Source organism: Cyprinus carpio, chromosome A2 (genome assembly GCF_018340385.1).
Source record: "Cyprinus carpio isolate SPL01 chromosome A2, ASM1834038v1, whole genome shotgun sequence".
Lineage (NCBI taxonomy): Eukaryota > Metazoa > Chordata > Actinopteri > Cypriniformes > Cyprinidae > Cyprinus > Cyprinus carpio.
This window is the reverse complement of record NC_056573.1, coordinates 23,538,172-23,553,868: the sequence shown is the minus strand read 5'-3', so window position 1 is coordinate 23,553,868 and position 15,697 is coordinate 23,538,172. Positions and strand designations below refer to the sequence as shown.

The window sequence follows — 15,697 nt, the reverse complement described above, 5'->3', positions numbered from 1 at the left end:
AAATTTAGAAATATTTAATAAAACTGTAAAAAAAAAAATGTTAATTTTTGATCAATTTAATGCATCCGTGCTGAATAAAAGTCTTAATTTCATTAAAAAACAATCTTACTGACCCCAAACTTTTGAACAGTACTGTAAAAAACCAAGTGTGTGTGTGTGTTTGGATTTTATTTTATGTATATAATATTATTATTATTTGTTTGTTAAATAATCAGTAGAATTACCATTCAATACACAATGTCCCATTTTGAAAATTAGAAATTTATTTAAAAATATTAAGGTGCTGAAATGTAATCTGAAATTTTTTACATTTTTCTTAAAAAAAAAAAAATTTGTTAGATCTTGTCTTGTAACTTTAATCAAAAAGTAATAACTTTTACCACATTTCACTATCTAGTCAATTCCAGATGGATGAAATCAAGCCCTACGTTTTCTTAACTGTAGAATTCAGAGTACATCACATTCAAGAAGTCAAATGGGTTGCAAACTCTATGCGCAGACTAATGTCAGTGTTTATCTGCAGGTGTGTGTCGGCTGTGAAGAGATGAGTGAAACCCTGACAGAGGAGGATCAACCAGATCTGCACATGGGAGAAACAGAAAGCAGTGATGTCACAGTGCCTCCGGCCAATAGCAGTGAAGACTCTACACACTCAGAAACACATGGCTGTCCCAGTCCTGTCACCTGAACTGAACCCCTCTTTCCACCTGTAAGAATACAAACCTCATCTGATCGGACAAAGCGGACACTTTAGCATAGAAAAAATGCTTCTGCCGCTGCAACAGACCTTCATGAAGACTTGTTGCTTGTTTGTGTGAATGTGTACAGAAGTGTAAATACATGAATGAGTGAGAGAATAAATCAGAGTGAATGAATTATTTCCAGACAAACTGTCTCTTTTAAGCCAGACTGTGCTGTTCAATGACCATTACTGTTAGATTGTAATGTTAATATTTCCTTTTCAGTGTTTCCCCAGCAGTTTTTTTTTTTTTTTACTTAATGTGCATATACACGGACTAACTTATTTCTTCTTTACAAATTTTTTTTACACTATTTTATATGTTTTTTTTCTTCTTCTAAATAGATGTATAAGCTGTTGTAACAGTTCTTCTGGTGTTTGATAGTTGTGTTGTTGGATATGTTTCTAATATCCTTTCAAATTCACAATTTAACACTGAGGATTTGTAGTTTATGAGCTGAAGTATTATTTATTAAACTAGGACCGTTGGAAAGTGCTCTACATTATTGGCACAAACCACGATAACTTGCATCACTTTGCTTTAGCACTTGCAGCTTACTGGATCAGATAGTGAATGTGTTGAGAGCTTTATTACAATGCATTAGTTGCATTAGTAGCATTAGTTTAATTTATATGAGAAGTATTTCAAGCTGAAGAGTTTTAGGTGCTGCTGTCTTGTTCAGATTGACTGTCTGAAGGTCTGTTGCGATGTAGAACCTCAGTGTTAAATTTCTCCTCTATTATAAACCCTAGACTGAATCTACTCAGACAGAGGTCTGATCTCACCCATGTCCCTACCTAAACCTGTGAAAACCTGCTGTACGACCACAATGACCATAAATCCCCAGCATTACGGACATATGGGGAGATTTCAATATCAGGTTCAAAGGTCTCTGTTTTGAAAAGAACTAAAACACTGTTGTGGAGGTCAACTTGGCGTTAAGGTTTTAATGCCCACATTGTGAATAAATGTGCTCACATTCGGTCACTTTCAAACTTGTGAACATATGGTGTTCCTTCATGCTGAAGTGTATTTGAATTAAAGTATATTTTTTTACAAATTACTCTTGTTTATGTATTTTTTTCTTGTTGTATTTTAAACAGTTTGTGAGGTTGGATAAATCGAACCACTGTTTGGTAAATTATTCCGATCAGCATTTAAATGTCTATGCATTGTTTTATATGTAATAAGTAATACATTAAATGTACCTCTGCATTTTCCCACACATTTACATGTATTATTATCATGATTTATATAATTAAGTTTCAAAGAGTACTGATCATGTACATTTTTACATGTACAAATATTCACAAGAAATTAGGACAATCTTGTATTTTATTTAAAGTTGACTGTCAGACCCATTTTATTGAAATGTAGTCAATAGGGAAAGAAATTATAGATCAATATTCCTATGAAATGTGAGATATTCTTATGAAAATGTTGCCAAGTAGGCTAGTTATTCCCGTGATTACACTTCTTATTTCATTATGGTTTGCCCCAAGAACACATCAATATGCAAATTAGATGCAATTTATAGATACATAGAGAATGGGAATACCAATTTATGGGCATTTTACACACATATTCCATAAAATACAATAGTATATTAAATCATGCTGTTATATCTTTCATAACAGTTGAGAATCATCTTAGTACAAAGTTTGGCTGAAAATAGCCTGAAAACCTGATTGATGAATGAAAAAATAAAACATTGTTTTTGCCTATACATGCCTTTTCATGTCTATTTATTTATTTATTATTATTATTATTATTATTATTATTATTATTATTATTTAATAATAGTCCTGGCGTCCTCTAGGACATAGAATAAAATATTAATAAATTATATTTTTTCAAAAAGTTTTTTCATTATCCTACTACTGTGTTAGGCTACTTTCGTCTCTCAAAATACATAGATATTGCCATAAAAATATGCTAGTATGGTAATAAAAACTAAATAAATAGCTGACTATGAAAACAAAAAACAAAAAAAACAACCAGAGAACAAATATAACAAATAAAAATAAAAAAGAACAAAAGATTTACTTTGTGTATCCTATAAAATTCCTTTGCATTTTAGTGTAGCCTACAACACAGTGCTGCCCAAATGGACCGTTGGAACAGAGGGGCCCTTTCTGCGCCATATGTTCAAAGTCAGACGACCGTTACAGCGTTTTTTTTTTTTTTTTATACTGCCACATCCGACGCACAGCTTCCGTTCATGTGATCAAACTCTACATGAAAGAGGCGCTAGTTCCTCTTTTTCACACCTGCGCCAATCTGAGTACAAGGTGTGAATGGCTCCTTCAGGCCTCCTACCAAGACAACAAACTTCAGACACCGAAAATCCAACCCCTGATCCGATGAAAGCAGTGGTCTGTAACCTGTCATCAGTCTGCGAACATTAGCCTAAACGTGGATTTAAAAGAGTTAATACGTGCTCTGGTTGTGGAAAACTGATGATTTATATAAACTAAGACACAGAACGTGTCAAAACTAACGTTACTGGTTATCCAAACTCTTAATCAGACATGAATCAGTGTTTTTCTGTCAGCCGCAATCGATTGCGGTTTGGTCCTGCAGGCCTAGTGACGTTACAGCTAAAAGCCTAACCGTCGCCTAACCGTCAACTAACCCATTTAAAAATTAAACCTTTAAATGGTTATGTGGTATTAAGACATGTTTGTGATTTGCAAATTTAAAACAATGTAATGTGACTTATGTGCTATTTCTTTTTGGTTGAGTCTAACGTTAATTCAAACACAACCCGCGCAAAAACCTAGGCCTATAACAAACAGTCTAACGGTTGTAAGTTAGCCTGAGTCTTTTCTTAGTGCGCTAATTATATGGACTTTTCCTTTGTATTATTATTTTTTTTTTTTCTATGATCAGGCTGAAAAGTCGTTAAAATATTAATCGGTCAAACGTTAAGGAAACCGTGAGCGACGTTAACGGACTTAATGTTACAGGCCTATAACGTTGGTTGCAGGTTTTATGTCCCTGTCCCAAAAAACTTTAAAACCATAGTTATCGCTAATTACTAAATAAATATAATCTACAAATACCTATTTTTGATGACAGACTTGGCCAGTAACACGTAGTCTAATCTTCAGCACCACATGACACCTTACAGTCTGCTGGTTAATCGTCAATGATGTGTTACGTTTTACACGTCTGAAGGGCCAAAGCGGGCATTCACACTTTCTAGTGAGTGTGAAGGTGTGATAACATAGGTTACATACTCTGGTTATTTCGTCAAAGCCTAAAACCTGCATAACATCTGCTTTTCCTCAGTTCCGCGAAAAGCCTCAAATTCGCGATACTTTAACTTAGACTTAACACAACATGAAACTCTTTACAGTGAGGGAATCAAAATGTTTTATTGAAATCACAATTACATATAAAACACATTAAATGTCATTACATTTGACATCTACTTTTTTATTTTATTTCAAACTATTACGTAATGATAACATCTTTTTTTAAATGTCAAGTGATCTATCTACATCCACGACACTGAAATATTTACATCTTAGCCTACAATAATTAGAGATGGGAAAACACTCCCTAGACATATTATTTATCCTTAAGGTGTTAACTTAGCTTATACAAAATTAAATAAACATACGAACTTTTTGTGTAAAACTGTACTGAAATGCACATTGTTGCACCAAGAAGAGCTTCTGAGGGGTATCCACAGGTCGATGACAAAAAAACGTTGCAGCTGCCCTATTCCTATGTAGAACTGTCCGTGGTCTTATTATAAAGGTACTCCTGGACTATTGCATGTTTTAAAAGCTCTAACTAAAAATGTACTGTTCATGAATCAACTCTTTGTTTGTCTACCACGGTCTCCACATGGACTTGGAGAGATGCATGTTTGGCACGCTTGGCGCTTGATCCCCGGCGTCCACCGAGATTCGGCTGTGCTCCGTGTCCGTGTCATCCAGGTCAGAGCAAAGGTCGTCGCTGGAGGGGGCCGGGGACAAGGCTGGGGAGCCGCTGCTGACCACGCTCCTGTCTCCGGGCGACAACGCAGCGTATGTCGCCTCTCCAGGCCAAGTGCCACAATTACTAGAGAGCGACACGAGATCTGACAGGGTGTCCTGGAAGCGATCCTCGTCGTTCAGAGGCATGCACTCCAGGAGGTGGTTCAGCAGGTCTGCGGCGATGGTCGCGTCGATTCCCGGGCAGCTGGACACGAAGGTGTGCACCTCATGCATGCACTGGATGTAGCCCGCGGCGAACCGCTCGCTAGCGTCGCGGTTCACGCTGTCAGCCTCTGGAGGAGAGAAGCGGTGTGACGTCACGACCCAAATACATACGACTCGGGGTGTTTATCAATGCAGTAGGCCTGTATGAAACTTGATAACAGCCCTTCTTACCCGTCGCTTTGTTTTGCAGGATAGTTTCCACGCGCTTCACGGTCATTTCCAACACCTCTGCATTCTCCATTTTTACCTGCGCCTAAAATAAATAAATAAATAAATAACAACGTTAAGGCTCTCTTTGCGCTATATGTTGGTGCGGGATACAGATGCTTGAAGAAGTGATGAATGAACTTACATCCGGGTCGGCTAGCAGTAGCCTCAGCTCCTGTAAACTTTCATTGATGCGGGCGCGTCTCTTTTTCTCCACCAGCGGCTTCCTCGTCTGAAGAGGGAGAGAGAAATGCGTTTAACGTGTGGAAAACGTCGATAAGTTTGCTTGTGCGATTAAAAAGACGCGTTGCGTACCTTTCTGTCTTTTATTCCGTCCTCCTCTTGTCTGTTACTGCGGGACGCAGGGGCCATATTGCTGCAGTATAGAGACCGCTGAATGGGGGGCAGATGGTCGGCGGGTTCAATTCAAGACAAAAGTCTGTGCTAACAAGTAGTACATATACTGTGCAAAGTGGGCTATTGAAGGGGGACATTTATGAGGGCTGATTTACATGTGAATGGACTGACTGGTAACCAATCAACAGCCTTGCCTTTGTCTGGGCACTTTAAACCAGCCCTCCCTGTGAACCTGTAGATGGACCAGAGCACGGTTTAGTGAATAAAATTAAGGTAGCCTACAACTACACTAAGTAGATAGATAGATAGATAGATAGATAGATAGACAGACAGATAATATCATACTGCATAAGTCAATAAGTTATTCAGAGAAAAACAATATCCTGACAGTAAACTGAGAATAACATGATGAAACTTCAACTGCATATTATAGTTTTTCAGCTCAATTTTCTTTAAATTAATTTCAAAGTGGTCAGAAGGAAATGGCAATGATCTCCCTCAATTTATTAATATATTTGTAATTTAAAAATCCAACAGATGTAGGTTTTGGAGTTTAGAGGGTTGACACTTGATGTTATCCTCCTGACTAGAGTCAGAATTAAACTCTTAGAGACATGGAGTCAGAAGTGACTTTGAAGACAACGAGAAAACTTCATCCACAGGCTATATATTTATAATCAACAAAGCAAATTAAAGCAATTTTTACAAGTATTTCTGTCAAGAAACTTAATCGGTCACCTATATGGAGGCTGACAGATGTTTGTGAGCAATATAAACTGTGACTTACAAGGAGGGTTGTCAAGGAGGGGTCTGAAAATAAATGGCAAAGACATAATCTGAATAGCTAGCAACCAGAGATTGGTAGTTTTTATGCATTACATAATAATAGAATATTTTCCTCCCAATATGACAATTACAGGAGGTAATTCTTTTATTGAACAGAAAGTGCGCCCGCTACTGGAATTCAGTTCACGCGCACGGCATCATTTCAATCAGTGCGGAGTTGATCTGATTTCTGCAGTACATGCTTTATTATGCATACTGTACTGCTGAAATTTAGCATCCATGTAAGATTACTTAAAACTAAACATTTAAGTCAATAATAATTGTATGCATTCATAATATTTATAAAGGCTCCATATTTACGTCGGATAGCGAATCGCATTGTTTAGTGAATAAAAGAAAGCAAATGAGTTACGTTTATTTTATTGCAGTTGCTGAATATATTTAGCCTAGCTTCTGTGGAGGCCATATATACACTTTTGTCTAATTTATTTGTTAAGTTAAAAAAAAAAATTGCATAAATGAATGTCACTAAATCAAACTTTTAAATCGACAATCACACAGTGCTATTATAAAACATGACATTCAAAATTATTTTCTGTTTTATAACCTGAACAAAATTGATTATGCTTCATGTGCGCTGTTTGTGGATAATAATTTATAGATTATAACCTGCATCAGAGCCATAAAAAGCATTAATCAGTGTCAAGTTATTTATTGACTTCCGGCAGTCTGATGCAAATAAGAACGCGTAGTAGAGCACCGTAAACGGCTAAAATAGAACCGGAATGTACGTCCATTTGTGGGAAAAATTCCACAATAAAAGTCCAAAAAAGGGACCAGGCGGAGATGAATGGCTGATTTAGAAAAATCCCGCGGGATATATATAATCCAAGTACAATTTAAAAATGATTTTAAATCTGTGCAAGTTATTTAATTGTTTATTGTCAGTTTGTTTTTCAAATCCATGGCGAGATAATCTTTTGATATATAATTCAAGGTTATTAATTTGACACACGAACTTGGCCCATTAAGATTTCTCGCAATCATTGTTATGCAAATTATTATTAGATTAGATTTCTATCTTAACTATGCACCAAAAATGTATATCAATGCGTAATAATGCAAAACAAAATTTAAATCTTTAAATTGCATCAATAATACCATGTTGAAGAGTTACATTTATTATGCAGGATGGTTTTTCTTTAACATGTTAAGCAAAATAGGCATTGTGTAGGATATACTAAAATTCTGTATATTAAAAATGGCTAAATTTGATCTCAGGAAAAATCTTATGGGAATGGATGTAGATTGAAAATCTTAAAGAATGGATGTATAGATGGATGGATTATTCTTGTGCTGATTTAAAAGTGATTTCCCCCGAATAATTATTATTTATGGTTGCATTTAGAGTAAGAATAAAGCGTTGTCATTTTGTCCTTTGGGATATAATTCGAATCTGAACGGGTTAATAGACAATACTTTTTTACTGTCAAAATTGTAAGTGATACTAATTTTAGAAAGCAGACGCCGATTGGTTGACTCTTACTTTGAAGTCTACCGGAAGCGAGGGAATCCTCTTTAAGTTCGCCCGGCCTCTGTTGAGCGCTTCATTCACAGCTCACAACCGTCCTTTGTGGTACAATCACTACTGGACGTCCTAACCGCAGAAAACTAGGAAGAAGCGTCAAAATGGTGAAGATATCTTTTCAGCAAGTAACTGCACAGAAGCCGGAAAAGGAGAACGATGGAGACAAAGAGGAAATTCACATGCCCTACTCTCACGTGAGTTACAGCTTCCTATTTAAATACCAATTATTGTCTATTGTTTTGTTGTCTGCTGTGAAACCATCCTTTGTTTTGTCTCGTTCCTCCAGGCAAAAAGAAATAAAAAAATGTAAAAAAGCAAAAATATTTTTTTTTATTTGAATTCATATTTATGTTAAAATTCTGCTTAAGCAAAAACAACATTTTAATAATTGGACTTTTAACAGTGCCATTATGTCTCTAAACCAATCAGGCGATTAATAGACAAAACTGAAATGTGTATCTATAATATCTAAATTCATACATGCACAAGCCTGCGAAAGTGAATAATATTTCATGGAACACCAATAATAATAAATGATGAAAATTATTATTATTGGTGTTCCATGAAATATTATTCACTTTGGCAGGCTTGTGCATGTATGAAGTAAAAAATGAATTGCACATTATAGATGTGAAGCAGTGTTTAGATGCACAGGAAAACATCCATTCATTTGTGAGTATTGGCATTGACAGAAAAAAAAAATGATGCTGACAGCAGATTTCACAATTTTCTTATTTCTGTGAATGCATCAGTTTCTGTCTTTATTTGTCTGTTCCAGAAGGATAAATATCAGATGTCTAATGTCTTAACTGAACAACACAGACTTTTATGAATATATTAATATTAAAGTATATGTTATACACTGTGGCAGGCTTAGATCCGCTTTGGTTTATAGCTGATAGATGCGAGTCAGTATTGAGATGCACAGCAGGATGACATCACATCATCCGTCAGTGTGTAGCCGCCACTGCAGATTAGTGCTGAACAAATCGGCTTGAGCTGCATTTGTGTGTGTGTGTGTGTGTGTGTGTGTCCTCTACAGGGAAGCTTTCTATTTGTTCCCACGGTAGTTATTCAACTGCAAAACCTTTTATCATAGTTATCATAGTAGTTATTTAACTCCAAAACCTTTTATCATCACTTGACTTGCGCTCTAACAGTGCAGATGACTGCAGCCTTTTGTTCTGATGTGCCTGGAACGCTCAGTACTCGCTCCAAGCTGAATAGGCACATGCTTGATCCTGCCAGCCGGGGGGAAATAGGATATTTGCCTTCACAAAATGGATGCCTGACATCCGTCTTTTTGTCAGAGTGTTGTAATCGGTGCAGACAGCATCATATTTATTAATTTTCTAATTTCTGAGAATGCATCAGTTTAGAGTCATTGGAAGCTGTTAAAGTGCCTCAGATCTTTAGGATTTAAGCTGAAAAGCTAAATAAAGTCTATTTATTAGAATTCATTTGAAATCTACAATCATTATAATGTAGGACATTTGTGGGCGACTCAGAACGTTCCCTTCTCTAGTGCGTCATATTTTTAATTCATCCTCATGTGCCTGCATTCATCTCCCCTACTAGAGTGAAAATGACGTGGATTCATCTAATCTGATACTAGTGCTGTTATTTTCAGCCTGGTTCCCACACACTGTCTCCTACCCGCTGCTACTGTGTGTCCTCCCTACGTAGATAGGAACTCCTGTACAAATAAGGAGAGTGGAAGTACAGTGCATGTCTAAAAATATCACTCTGCCAGGCGGAGATAGTAGCTCTGTCAGCAAGTCTGTTTGATTCACGATGATCCAGAGCCTGCGTGGGCCGATCCGGGCTGGTGTCCTCTGCACCAGCGTCTCTGAGAGACTGGAGGCGGATGGATTGCTCACGCCACCTGACGTCTTGAGACGCTGCCGTGACTAATTTCTTGGCGCAGTTGGGTGCTGAAATTAATGCACTGCAAAAAAAGGATTTTCTTGCTTAGTATTTTTATCTTGTTTCTCATTATACATCTCTAAAAAAAACTCAAATCATGATATATTAACTTGAAAAGGAAAGTGGCTTAGATAGTAAGTCTTGTTTTCTGAAAGATGTATTAAAATGAAGTGAAATTATGCTTAATAGAAGAAAAAATTTCAGTGGGGTAAGAATTTTCTTAGTGTTTTTGTTACAGATAACTAAAAATGACTTGATTTCTGGGAAATGTCAAAAAACATGCTTAAAACAAGAAAAAATATTTGTAAATGGGTTATGAAAAATAATCTCATTCTTTTCTCACGTAAATGTATCTTGATTTATGAATGTTTAGATATTTGCACTGGAAACCAAGACCACCCAAAATGAAAAATCATGTCAGTCCAAACATGTATGCAAGTTTTTTTTTCTTCTGTGGAGCACAAAAGGGGACATTTTGAAGAATGTTGTGAACCAAGCAGTTTCGGGGCCCACTGATGTCCAAAGTATTTTTTTTTTGTCAATACAATGTAAATCAATTTTATCCGAGATGTTTTGGTTACCAACTTTCTTAAAAAAAAATATATGTATATGTATATATGTGTGTGTGTGTGTGTGTGTGTGTGTGTGTTTAAAAGAGGTTAAAAAGCCACACAGGTTTGGAACAATAAATGAGGGAGAGAAAATGTTGACACAATTTTAATTTTTGGTTAAATTCTCTCTTTAAATATTCAGTAAACATGCAGCATTTGTCAAATGTGAATCAGTCCAGCCAATGAAAACTATCCCAAGGGTTAAATGACCATGTTTTGTTTCCCAGCAGGATGAGTTGGTGCTCCCGGTTAGATCTAAGAAGTCTTCCTTTAGAGGCCTTTGGTGCGTGGTGCTTGGCTTGGTGATCTTCCTGTCAGGCTTGATCCTGGCGTCTGTATGCCTGTACCGCTACTACTTCAGCCCCCAGGTGAGACGCTAGACGTCACTGCTTCTGTTAATCATCTTTTATTCACAAACAAGCCTATTAAAGTTCATTGCCATAGCGATCACCATAGCAACACCTTGCTGGAGCTTTTACTCAGTGTTCCATTCACTAAACTAGTTCAAGTGCCCTCTTTTGAAGCCCTCTACTTCCATTCCCCAGATCCCAGAGGACAGTTTGTTCCACTGTCGGGTGATGTACGAGGACCCCCTGTTCGCCCCATTACTCGGAAGGCAGGAGCTAGAGGAGAACGTCGGTATCTACCTGGATGACAACTATGAGCAGATCAGCGTGCCTGTGCCCGACTTTGGAAGCAGTGACCCAGCTGACATCATTCACGACTTTCACAGGGTGAGGATCTTTCCTAGAAGCACTTGAAGTGAAGTTCTGAACATTTAGCTCTGGTACAGTTTCTTCTAGTTCTCTGGCTGTACAAAAGACGGCGTTAGTCATCACAGCTCCCCCAGATGGACTGTTAACCATTTGTCTTCTGAAATCATTGTTTAATATTCAGCGCAATGTGCCAGGCTCAGGAGTACATGCAAACGTTTCTGTGAAAGCCACATTTCCAAGTCCCCCAGAAGCTGTAAATCCACAAGAATGTCAGTCTGGTAAAAAGCAGAACATTTTGTTCTTCCAGCTCCATTTAATTGACCCAAAGTGCATTAGAAACAGTAATATTGTGAAATATTATTGCAATGTAATTACATTTAAGACTTGTTTTCTATGTGACCATATTGTAAAATGTAATTTATTCCTGTGATGCAAAGCTGAATTTTCAGCATCATTACTCCAGTCTTCAGTGTCACGTGATCTTTCAGCAATCAGGAATTTGCTGTTAAAACTGTTGTTTCTTACTATTTCTATAGAATCCCTGATATATGTTTTCATAGATGCATCGACAGTTCAAAAGAACAGCATTTATTTGAAATCAAAATCTTGCTACTGTCACTTTTGATCATTTTAATGTATCCTTGCTGAGAAAAAGTATTAATTTAAACTTGAGTTCAAACTTTTAAACAGTGGTGAATGTATTGGACTTCATCATATCTCTCAAATCATTTTTTATTTGATTCTAGAGTCGTTATTAACAGAGGTGGTGTTGTTTTTTGTTAACACAGGGACTCACAGCTTACTACGACATTGCGTTGGATAAGTGCTACGTTATTGAGCTCAACACGACAATCGTCATGGCGCCAAGGAACCTGTGGGAGATGCTTGTCAATGTCAAGGTAACGGATTGCATAAAGTTTTATGTAACACACGAACAAAAGGTCTCAGTTTGTGAGTCACATGTTTGATGTGAAATATTTAAGTATTTCATGAATGAATACTGAAGATACTGTACCTTCAGAAATCAATTGTTAATAAAAAAAATTAATAATAATTTTAACCCGCAAGGACAGTGTTCCCATGATCATGGAAAACCTGGAAAAACGTCATGGAAACTTACTTATAAAGATTTATTATTTTTAGTTTGCAATTGAAGTTATTTAGTGTATAAAAATGTAGTATTTTAAATTATTTAGTGTAGAATTTAATATATATACTTTTAATACATTTCTTTTTTTCAACTTCCCCCAGTTCTGAAACTAAAATTATTTACAAAGTTATTATTATTTTTATTTTTAATTAATTCAATGCAAAAATCAAGGGGGAAAAGTCAATGCATGCAAACCCTAAAAGGAATTTGTCACTTCTCTAGCGGAGGCGACACACAGATTTCTAATCTGATTGATTCATCATAGCCAGTGTGTCAGTGTTGATGGAATGAAGCCCGTAGCCCCATGTGACCGTTTGTATGTATCCGTGTTTTGACAGCGGGGGATGTATTTGCCCCAGACCTACATCATTCAGGAAGACATGGTGGTGACGGGACGCGTTAGGAACATGCGTCAGCTGGGACCCTTCATCCACCGGCTCTGTTATGGAAAAGAAACCTACAGACTGAGACGCCGTAGCAGCCAAAGACGTGAGTTTCTTGACATCTTGATGAATATTATTATTATTATTATTATTATTATTATTATTATTATTATTATTATTATTACAAAAGATTAAAATAAATACGATTTTTAATGTCTTTGATTCCTATGCTCACCAAGGCTACTGTGATGCTGTTTTTATTCTTTGATGAATTAGAAATTCGAAGAACAGCATTTATTTGAAATCTTTTGTAACATTATGAATATCACTTTTATATGACTTTTAATCAATTTAAAACAGTCTTGCTGAATAGAAGTATTAAAACTTTTGAATAGTAGTGGATCAGTTTTCACAAGAATATGAAGCAGCACAACTGTTTTCAACATTGATGATGATAAATGTTTCTTGAGCAGCAAATAAGAATTAGAATTCTTTTTGAAGGGACACTGAAGATTAAGAGTAATAACACTGAAAATTTATTACAGGAATAAATAACATTTTAAAATATATTTAAACAGAAAACAATTATTTTAAACCGTATGAGATCATGTTACAAAAACAAAAAAACAACAACTGACTATTACATGTTATTTATTACTGGAATCTGCGCACACAGATACGTATCTGTGGTTGTCTGTCAGCTGCTCTTCCTGTTTTTTTATTTATTTATTTTTTCTTATTTCTATCCACCCAGTTATCTAAATCAGACACAGTAACTGTTGCTGATAGCACAACAACGTCTTCCTCTTTTTATGAGTCAGACTGCTTTAATCTGACGTTAAATGTTGCATTCAGGTTGATCTGGGCATGTGCTTTGTTTTTTTGCGCATGCCACGTTGACACCAATCTTCATCCTGATTAATGTGTGCGCACGTAGGTGTGTAAGCGTGACTCACGATTGTAGAGTACACAGAACGTCTCTAGTTAGGAAACCACACAGAGGGGGATGTGATGCACGTCAGGCACTGATGCATTGTGGGAGCTGTCGTTTGGATCAGAGGGCATCTCTCTGTGGTGTGATGCAGAGGCTGAAGTGTGGGAAGTGATTCGGTGTAGGAGCTGTAGTTTGGCTCCCATAAGGACTTATTCACACTCATCCGTGCGCAGATGGTGTCTGAAGCCACAGGAAATAGAACTTGACTTGCAACATTTGTGTCACACCAAGAGTGTGACCACGGAGTTGAACTTCTCAAAAATTTATTTTTCACTTAGAGAATGTATGACCCAAATGACCAACTCTGAGATGAATCAAACTTTAAGACATTTTCAGTTTGAAACTAAAAAAATTTTTAAATTAGAAATAAAAAGACAAGGGTAGGCATTAAATGGCATGTGATTTATTTTATTTAATGAAAGAAATCACTTATTCAAAAAGGATGCATTAAATCGATTTTAAAAAAAAAGACAGTAAAGGCATATTATAATGTTGCAAAAAAAATCTTTCAAATAAATGCTTTTTTTTTTTTTTTAGAACTTTCTATTCATCAAATAATCTTATATTAAATGTATTGCAGTTTCCACTAATATATTAAGCAGCACAACCTGCTTTTAACATTGATAATAATAAAATTATTTTCAAATCAGCATTTTAGAATTATTTCTGAAGGATTATGTGACTATGAAGACTGAAATGGTGCTGAAAATTGAGCCTTTTCAGGAATAAATGACATTTACAATAGAAAAATGTTCTTTTAAATCATAATAATATTTCACAATATTACTGATTTTACTGTATTTTTGATTAAATAAATACAGACTTGGTCAGCATAAGACACTTCTAAAACATTAAAAAACAAATGTTACTGACCCTGTACTTTTGAATGGTAGTTTAATTTATTTCCTGAATTAGGCAGCACAAAAACATGTGAAGTCGACATTAGTATGTACATGCAACAATTATGCAACACAGTGCTATATCATGAGCCTCCTTGTTTATTAACCCAACTCGAATCTGTTTTTTCCTCAGGCATCGATAAAAGGGAGACCAGAAACTGCCACAGCATCCGGCACTTCGAGAACACGTTTGTCGTAGAGACGAAGATTTGCGACCGACTCCTGCTGTAGTTTCCCTCCCTTCTCCTCAACTCTACTGAGCAAAACCCAAAACTGAGTCGTCCCCATCTGTCCAGCTTAACAGCACTTTATCAGCATGATAAACCTGTACATAATGTTAGATAATGCCATATTTGTGTTCTTGGTTCGGTTTTCCCAAGAATAAACTGTAATTAATTTTTTTTTTTTCACCTAAGTTTGTTGTTGTTTTTTGTCTTTGTCTAAATTAGATTTTGAGAATTTTTGATTTGCATATTCTGAAGCACATTGTCTAGATTGTAGTTTTAGTTCACTCAGGTTGTTTTTTTTTTTCTTTTCAGTGGGGTCGTTTTCTCAAATATAACTGTGAGATTATTCTCAGACGTCTGGCATGCACTAATGATTTGCTTTTTCCTTTTTTTTTTCTTTTTTTTTTTTTTTTCTCTTTTTTTTTTTTTTTTTTTTTTTTTGATGGTTCTGTGGCGCGTTTCATTTGTTCAAAAATGTTGTTCATTTCTTTGTTTTTTTTTGAATGTTGTATTAGGAAATTGTGTATTAGAAAATTGTCTTCGATGCCAAAAGATGTATACCTCATGACTTTTTAAGCCTGATTTTTTAAGTCATAGTGTGAGTTTTTGAACGTGATATAAGCAATATAAGTTTTCTTATCTTGGATTTCCTAACTTGACATCCATTTCTTTGTAGTAATGTTGGTCATCTGAGCAGTTTATCATGTTCAAATACTCTGTGTGTTGCTCTTTAATACATGTGAATAAAGTTTGTAGAAAAAATGTGAAAAACTAGCCACCGGATGTTGGTTTGAAATGTTTCATTATCTCTAAATGCAGTATGTCTATACTGATAAGAACGGGCTGTTCTTTAAGTTAAAGGTGAATTTTCTCAGGCACAGATGTGCAGAAATCTCTTC

The 15,697-nt window shown here is 36.0% G+C and overlaps 3 protein-coding genes across 5 annotated transcripts in view; 2 read left to right on the top strand and 1 right to left on the bottom strand.

Moving 5' to 3' along the window:
* Positions 1 to 1,803, top strand: part of LOC109057329 (period circadian protein homolog 2-like) — a 37,628-nt gene extending 35,825 nt beyond the window's left edge. For both annotated transcript variants that reach the window (XM_042711524.1, XM_042711528.1), the window contains one exon: positions 524 to 1,803. In XM_042711524.1, coding sequence (XP_042567458.1) covers positions 524 to 688 — 165 coding nt within the window. In that variant the 3' untranslated portion in view covers positions 689 to 1,803. The remainder of the gene's footprint in view (positions 1 to 523) is intronic.
* A 2,306-nt stretch (positions 1,804 to 4,109) lies between these two features.
* On the bottom strand, positions 4,110 to 5,752 carry LOC109057287 (transcription cofactor HES-6-like). Its single transcript, XM_019074508.2, has 4 exons — positions 5,477 to 5,752; positions 5,307 to 5,393; positions 5,126 to 5,207; positions 4,110 to 5,022 (listed from the first exon to the last, which is right to left on the bottom strand). Exons 1-4 carry the CDS (start codon positions 5,531 to 5,533, stop codon positions 4,583 to 4,585), a joined length of 666 nt encoding a protein of 221 aa, XP_018930053.1. The 5' UTR covers positions 5,534 to 5,752; the 3' UTR covers positions 4,110 to 4,582.
* Positions 5,753 to 7,859: 2,107 nt separating this feature from the next.
* On the top strand, positions 7,860 to 15,196 carry LOC109057292 (integral membrane protein 2C-like). 2 transcript variants are annotated; one of them, XM_019074517.2, is made up of 6 exons: positions 7,860 to 8,086; positions 10,657 to 10,797; positions 10,975 to 11,163; positions 11,934 to 12,044; positions 12,634 to 12,784; positions 14,705 to 15,196. In XM_019074517.2, exons 1-6 carry the CDS (start codon positions 7,994 to 7,996, stop codon positions 14,800 to 14,802), a joined length of 783 nt encoding a protein of 260 aa, XP_018930062.2. In that variant the 5' UTR covers positions 7,860 to 7,993; the 3' UTR covers positions 14,803 to 15,196. The 2 variants fall into 2 exon arrangements, with proteins under 2 accessions (XP_018930062.2, XP_042567445.1); XM_042711511.1 differs by having other exon boundaries at positions 7,866 to 8,086; positions 10,660 to 10,797; positions 14,705 to 15,194.
* Positions 15,197 to 15,697: the final 501 nt, after the last annotated feature.

What these genes read in the sequence shown, in the direction of transcription:
- LOC109057287 (XM_019074508.2), bottom strand. Translation starts at nt 5,533, where the DNA reads ATGGCCCCTGCGTCCCGCAGTAACAGACAAGAGGAGGACGGAATAAAA. An exon ending in ACGGAATAAAAGACAGAAAG is followed by an intron (nt 5,394 to 5,476) that starts GTACGCAACGCG and finishes CTCCCTCTTCAG; the next exon opens with ACGAGGAAGCCGCTGGTGGA. An exon ending in TACTGCTAGCCGACCCGGAT is followed by an intron (nt 5,208 to 5,306) that starts GTAAGTTCATTC and finishes TATTTATTTTAG; the next exon opens with GCGCAGGTAAAAATGGAGAA.
- LOC109057292 (XM_019074517.2), top strand. Translation starts at nt 7,994, where the DNA reads ATGGTGAAGATATCTTTTCAGCAAGTAACTGCACAGAAGCCGGAAAAG. An exon ending in AGATGCTTGTCAATGTCAAG is followed by an intron (nt 12,045 to 12,633) that starts GTAACGGATTGC and finishes GTGTTTTGACAG; the next exon opens with CGGGGGATGTATTTGCCCCA. An exon ending in ACGCCGTAGCAGCCAAAGAC is followed by an intron (nt 12,785 to 14,704) that starts GTGAGTTTCTTG and finishes TTTTTTCCTCAG; the next exon opens with GCATCGATAAAAGGGAGACC.